Raw genomic sequence first — 7,382 nt, 5'->3', positions numbered from 1 at the left:
ATGCGAGTATTATACACTATTTATGAAAAAGTAGATTTTTGCCATAAAATTTTTATTTCAAAATAAATGAAGAGATCCTTTCCATTTCAACACATAGCCATTAGTGTTGATCATAGCTTACATGTAAAATCCAATCTTTTCCAAACCATTTCTAAACCCAGCTTAAAAATTCCAAACCTTTATATTACTGTCATAGTTCGAGTGGGTTGGAAAGCCATTGAGCCCAGTCAATAGTCAACCTGACGTGTACTTGTTTATTATGTAATTAATTAGTATCAATTAATAAAGCTTCTTGTTTCATTACCAAAATATATATATATATATATATATATATATATTCAAACATATATAGAAAAAAGGAATTGGGGGAGCCAATAAAATTTGTTTTTCAGAGTTTATTTATTTTATTGAATTATTAAAAGAGAAAAAAATTGGAGAAAAAAAAAAGGAAAATTATTTGAGTAATGTTCGAACACATAAAAATGTATAATTTTGTGTCACAATTCGACACGTAATAAATTGTGAGTAGTGAGGTGTTAGGTGTGTTCCCACATAGCTCACGGACACACCCTCACTACTTACAACTCGTTACGTTACAAAATTGTATATTTGTGTGTTCCTACTTCCTAGCATTATTTAGAGAAACTGCGATTCTCTTTCTGAAAAAATTAAAGAAAATTATACGCCACGCCTAAACAGGGAAGTAGCTAACACGGCTCTTTCTCTTCAAACATGTGTGGTTCGAAGCCCCTGCCCCACGTGGTTCAACCTCCTTTGCTTCAACACTTCAACTTCAACGCTCAACCATTTATTGCCCAAACTAAACTGTTGGCTAACTTGTCTTCCCTCTCTCTATTGGCCCCCCCACCTTCCCTCCAATACCAGAGGAGACCCTTTCGAATCTTCTCTTCATCCAAATTCTCTGTACTGTTCCTTCTTCTCTTTATTATATTATATTGCCCAACAGTTCAATCCAAACTAACCAGGAAAAAAAAAAAAAAACAATTACACAAATTTTTTTAAAGGAATGAGAGCTTTGAATTCACATTTGGTGCTGATTGATCTGCACACATCATGGCACTCAGCGAACCAAATCCCAACTTCAACTTCGACTCTCACGTACCTCAAGAACTCCTCAAACTTCATCTCCGCTCTCTCTTCGTCATTTCGTCGAACACGTCGCGCGCGTCCCGGAATCGTTTCGTCGTCGAGATCGGCGGCCCCGGAGATCCGTAGACCGTCCGATCGTTTCTTTCCCGGAAATGGGTCACCGTCGATTTCACCGAATTCGGCCTCGACGTCGCGATCGTCGGAGCTCGAGCTGTTTCTCGAGTTGCTGCCACCGAGGATGAGGAGGGAGCTGTTTCAGCACGAGGAGATTGGGGAGCTTATTGAGGTTGTTATGGATTTGGGAAGGCAGCCTCTTGCGAGGTTTCCTTCGGGTGACTGGGTCATCTCGGAGCAACCTGTCAAGCATGAAGATTTAAAGCACGCGATATCTAAGGTGATCAATGTCATATGGTCATTTCCATTGTTAAATTGTTTCATTGCTATTGGAGATTTGAGTTCACTGGAATTCTTGCATGGCAATAAAACTGCTTCATTTGTAACGTGTTTCATTAAGTGCTTCTGCGTTTTAGACTTTTAGAGAGATGGTGACTTAGCTACTAATATTAGACTAGGGAGAAAGTATAGCGATAAAATTAGATCTGGTTCTAAGTTACGATCTTACTTAGTATCTTTTGAATGGTGGTGAATTTTGATAAATCCACAATTAGATTATATCTTTTTTTTTATATTTTTCTTCTCCTTGCAAAATTTCAAGAATTTTAAAGATTAATAACTATATCGTGAATAATTTTTTTCAATTGCAAGTTTTTATAATTTAAAATTATGTATAAAATATAAGTTTATAGATCATATAGTAAATAATATCCGATTGACATAAAATTTGACATGTATTAAGAGCGTAAAAAATATGTAATTCAACGGTTATATTTTTAAAATATGTAGTAATCATTTTATTGAGTGAGTTTGTAGTCTTAAATTACAACTAATTTTGTAGCCAAACTTTGTCCATAATGCTACATACACAAATTATTTTACAATATTTTTACAAATTGTTGCTGATGTGATTTTAGTAATTTTTAGATAATTATTGGTAAACATAAATGTGATGTTAGTAGCGACTCATATTATAACTAATAAGAATTTGTCACATCAATAGTTTGTAAAAATATTGTAAAATAGTTTGTGACGGTAGCATTACTCCTAATATTATACTTGGAGCACTTTTTATGTTATATTTATTATTTTTTGGGGGGAGAAACTTATGTTATATATGGTATAAGGACACAATTCTCTAGCGGCCCAATAAAGATGTAGGGCTCGCGCATGAAAGATCCCTCACAATATGATTTGTAGAGAGTGGGCTTGAAAAGCTAGCCGTTAGTCGCGGGGCGGTGCCCGGTCCTGGTTTTAGAGGAATTCGTGTAGAAAAATGATTTGGGCTTGAACGTTTAAGCCCTACGGCATCGCATCCTATGGGATGGGCCTCCTCGGACTTCATCCGAGGACCGTTGGGGTCTTACCCCGGTTACCCGACGATGGGTTTCTTCTGTAATCTCAGGAGTTGTTGAGATGTTCTCCCCCAGATCGTCTCCCTTTTTTGGAGGTGGGATCGAGCCTCCCTTTGGCGTTACTTACTTTCTTCTTTTATACTCGTCTACGTTAACTGTCCTTCGTCCACGTGTAGGGTCAATCTTTACAAGACTGATATTTGTCCCATCAGTCTAATCCCAGAATTGTTAGGGATGGTTGATAAGGCTGCAGAGTACGGCCCTGTCATGTGTTGGGTCTTATCTGGAAGGGTAGTAAGGATAACTTTCCCAAGATATTTTGGATCCCCTTACAAATTCGTCCCTATACCAGTTTTACCCCTTTATTTCGGTGGGATTCAGGATCTGCCGAGGACTGAACTGTCCTCGGCTGCCTTCCAAAATTGTTTTGTGCTCTGTATTGTAGAGTTTGGGCCACAGTTCTCCTCGGCTCGGGCCTTTGGACTCTCTAAGGGCAAATGGGCCTGGTCCATGAATTATTGGGCCCCACATATGGATTTAGATCTTCTAGATTTCCTTAAATCTTAACAATTTTTTAATGATTTAATGGTCTAAATTTTGTTATGTCAATATTTTACTAACAATAATCTTAATTGTTTTGTTTGCAACATTATTTTAAGAATATTGTTAATAGAATGCTAACATAGTAGAATTTAGGCCCTTAAATCATAAAAAAAGTTGTTAGGATTTAAGAAAATCTATTGGTAGAATACTTTAGGAAATCTAGAAGGTCTGAATTCCTACAACTTTTATTACATTACATTAATGTGATGTGTCAACTTTTAAAAACAAATCTAGAAAAGTGGTAATTAAAAGATTTTTTATTTATTTTATGGGTCCTGTTAACAGGTGCTATTAAGACATTTGTTAATTGATCAAGAAGGTTTTAATACCACTTTCATGAAAAATATAATAAAAAAAAATTATTAAATTTCTAAAAATATTTCTTAAACTAATACCTTTAGAGCATCCGTCAACTTTTTTCTTATTTTATTGATGTGACATTAATTATGTCCTTTGACATGTCAGATTATAGGTTTTTTTATATAATAAAATTGATAGCAATTTTGGCATTTTCCTTATGTGATTGGCTGTGCTGATTATTGATGAATAACTTCTTATAATAAAATATTATTTGGATTACATGAGTATGGTGTATTAGTTAGTTAGGATATTTGTAGAGAGGTGGATGTTTAGAGAGTTTAATGTAAAGTTACTTGATTCTATTAGGTTGGTGATTTTTCGGATGACAACCGTTCGGGTATTAATAATTCTTTACATCGTATAAGTGCTATTCGGAATCGGAAAATGCAAATTATTGGCCTCACTTGCCGGGTTGGTCGAGCTGTATCCGGAAGTGCCGGGATAATACATGACTTGGTTGAGGGCGGAGGTTCCATCTTACTCATAGGGCCTCCTGGGGTCGGCAAGACAACCTTGATCAGGTACTTACATTTCTGATGTGTAAAATGAAGCTATTGAGTTGATGATGATTTTGGTAACCGTTTAAAGAATTGATTTTTAATGTCAAACTTTTTGCGTGCAATTTCGGTTGATCCATTTTTCATCCTCACCAACAATGCACTCTATATCCTGTCCATGTTTATACTTGTTGTCAACTACAGTGCTTTTTTTAAACACATTTTGTTCTTTCTAATACTTTTGAAGAATAATTTCCCGCCATTGGCTTGCCATCATTGTGTTTCTTCATATCCTATTATAATTAGTTGGTGCATACTTTTTCATGATAATGATCTCTACTATATAGTGTTCAAGTTCTTCCATTGTAAGAAGAACACAAAAAGGATGAATTCAAACTTTAATGAGCATTTGAAATTTGACGCTTTATTCTATCGCGTTTCTTTTATTGTGGCTACAAGCATCAAGAATACCCTTGTTTAATATCTGAAGACACTTTGCTTGTGCAGAGAAACTGCTAGAATGTTGGCAGATGAACACAGGAAGCGTGTTGTTATTGTGGACACATCTAATGAGATTGGAGGTGACGGAGATGTTCCTCATGCAGGAATAGGTCGTGCAAGAAGGATGCAAGTTCCTAATGTTCATATGCAGCATAATGTAAGCTTTGAACTAAATCGTATGGTTTGTGTGTTTTCCAAATGGTATAGCTTTGACAAGTTCTCCTTTTCAGTGATGTTATTTTCCTGGTTGACTTCTATGCAGGTTATGATTGAAGCAGTTGAAAATCATATGCCTCAAACCATTATAATTGATGAAATTGGAACTGAGCTTGAAGCACTGGCAGCCAGTACTATTGCTCAAAGAGGAGTCCAACTTGTTGGAACTGCACATGGAATGGCTATAGACAGCATAATAAAAAACCCCTCTCTGCAGATCCTTGTTGGTGGCATAGAGGTGCAAAGTGATTCCTTTTGTTTTAATCTACATTCATTCATATGGATTTATAATTAGTAAGGTCAACCCGTCTGTTAATCTCATAAAGTGCAAGTTGATCCAGACTGTGGTATCATATCTGAATGGGAATCCATAAAATTAGAAATTTCCGCCACAATTTACTTTGTGTGGGAATCTTACCAACTTTAAGCCTTGCTGAGTAAGGAATTTTGATTGATCAAAACTAGTTCTTCATCTAAACACAGAGTGTAACTCTTGGAGATGAGGAAGCGAGGAAGAGGAAAGTGCAGAAGACAATTCTTGAAAGGAAGGGGCCTCCAACATTTACATGTGCTGTTGAGATGATATCTAAAACCGAGTGTCGTGTTCATCACAGATTGGATGCCACAGTAGATGCCATCTTAGCAGGTATTGTGCTTTTTCTATGGAATATTTGAATTGATTCTTGTGTAATATAATGTTCACATACTTGTATGAGGGTTGAAGTTTTTAGGCCAACAGTTAATCTGAAGTTGAATTTTTATTGGGTGATAGGAAAATCTCCTCTCTTTGAAATCCGTCACATGGATGCTGATGATAATGATTCTCTGAAGTTGACTCTGTTACCTGAAAAAAGCCATATAGAAGAATCGAATATGAATGATGGTAAAGATGTAAGTTCTGACATAGAGTCTGATGAGGAAGAAGTAGGTCATCCACCCAGTTGGTCTAAAAAACAGAGCACTAGTATATATGTGAAGAAGCGGAGCTCACCAGTGTGTGTCTATACTTCCAAGGTAAATTCCTCAAGTTTACATCTGCGTTCATTTTTCTCCTGGTTCTCCCACTATAAATTTCAGTCAATAATACATGGAGGAATATTGAATCTACATTCATTGAAGATGAGATTGTTGTAAAAATAATTCCCAATTTAGAAGTTATTGGTTTATTCCCTGTTTCAGAAGCTGCTTATGCTTAGTAAAAATGTTTGATATCATTTGGGACTTAAGATGTCATAAAGTCATTTTGAAGCTGCATAATTTTTTATACTTGAAAAACTATCTGAGGCAGAAGACTTGTTATGAAACTTCTCATTTTATTTTTGGTTGGTATGGATGTCTTCAGATCCTTGATGCTGATCTTCTACAAGTAGCGACAGTAATGGGGATTGAGGATGAAATAGATGTAACTGATGACATTGGAACTGCAGATGCAATTTTGGCGTCCAGTTCTGAAATGAAGCAGAACCCATGGATCCGTGGTATGGCAAAATTCCATCAGTTGCCTGTATTTGTTATCAAGGTAACTCTTTTGCTTTATCTATTTTGCAAATAAATTAGATTAAAGTTCCACCTAGCAGATAATTTAACATTTGTTGTTGCAGTCAAATACCATGGCACAAATGGTCAAGGCGGTTCGCATGATCTTCGAAATGGAATCATTTTCCTCAGTATCAAAGCAACCATTCAATAATTTGTTTGACATTGAAATTGAAGATGATGCCCCAAAAAGAAAACCATCCCTAGAAGAGATTGATGCATTGGAGGTGCAAATCCTTTCTCATTGCATATTTTCCATTTCGGTTTTCATCTGTTCAGAAACGTTTCAATTTAGCTGATCCTTTTAAAGTCTTAATGGAGTAACTGTTTGTTGGTCAAAATACATAATCTTAGAGTGAAGATGTATATATCCAATACATGAGACACACTCTTCACTTACACGGTCACTAAAAACAACAATTCCACTTTTAACTTTTAAAGTAATCTTACCATGTGTAAATTGTAATAGCTTGCAAATGTTTAATTGTTAGTACTCTCATTCTTTTCTGACAGGAGGTTCGACTTGCAATTGAGTATATTGTGATTCCTGGAGGAGAACCAGTGGAGCTTCTTCCTAGACGCTCTGAAATTATTGCCCGGCAGCTTGAGCTTGTGGAAAGCTATCAGTTGGCTGCTGAGAACTCAGGTACCGAGCTTAATCCAAGGCTGCAGATTCTCCCTCAAAGGTTAAGCAAGAAAAATTTACCCAAATCCCCTAAATCTCATTCAAGTTTTCGAAAAGAAGCAGATTCTACACGGCTACACCATTAACTCGCAGTGGCAGAGGTACAAGTGTTACTAGGCTGCCCCTTTTGCCCGAATAATATGACCATGTCTCCAATTGTAACACATTCAATCATTGGTTGACTAGTGTGTCATTTCACGTACACATGTAAATTATGTATCTCATACCATGTAATTATTTAACTGTCAAATATGTAATGCAATTTGTATTCATTTCCCAAATATGAAATGCGCTTTTTACCCTGCTTTGTGTCTTTCTTTCTTTCTTTTTTGACCCAGTGAAATGGGTGATTCATAAGCATATCTTTCCTTTACCCTTCTTTCCAAGGAAGAGGAATAAATACTG

The 7,382-nt window shown here is 36.1% G+C and overlaps 1 protein-coding gene across 1 annotated transcript; it reads left to right on the top strand.

Moving 5' to 3' along the window:
- The first annotated feature begins 606 nt into the window (after positions 1–606).
- Positions 607–7,278, top strand: LOC115982494 (uncharacterized protein ycf45-like). Its single transcript, XM_031105105.1, has 9 exons — positions 607–1,504; positions 3,849–4,063; positions 4,547–4,697; positions 4,803–4,994; positions 5,240–5,402; positions 5,529–5,770; positions 6,099–6,275; positions 6,358–6,519; positions 6,806–7,278. The coding sequence occupies exons 1-9, from the start codon at positions 1,028–1,030 to the stop codon at positions 7,061–7,063; spliced, it is 2,037 nt and encodes a 678-aa protein (XP_030960965.1). The 5' UTR covers positions 607–1,027; the 3' UTR covers positions 7,064–7,278.
- The last annotated feature ends 104 nt before the right edge of the window (positions 7,279–7,382 follow it).

Source organism: Quercus lobata, chromosome 3, assembly GCF_001633185.2.
Source record: "Quercus lobata isolate SW786 chromosome 3, ValleyOak3.0 Primary Assembly, whole genome shotgun sequence".
Lineage (NCBI taxonomy): Eukaryota > Viridiplantae > Streptophyta > Magnoliopsida > Fagales > Fagaceae > Quercus > Quercus lobata.
This window is presented reverse-complemented; position numbering and strand designations above follow the sequence as displayed.

Bases quoted from the DNA above. Each gene is read 5' to 3' on its own strand.
- LOC115982494 (XM_031105105.1), top strand. From the start codon at position 1,028: ATGAGAGCTTTGAATTCACATTTGGTGCTGATTGATCTGCACACATCA. The intron at 4,995-5,239 runs GTGCAAAGTGAT...ATCTAAACACAG, and splicing joins TCCTTGTTGGTGGCATAGAG to AGTGTAACTCTTGGAGATGA. The intron at 6,520-6,805 runs GTGCAAATCCTT...CTTTTCTGACAG, and splicing joins AAGAGATTGATGCATTGGAG to GAGGTTCGACTTGCAATTGA.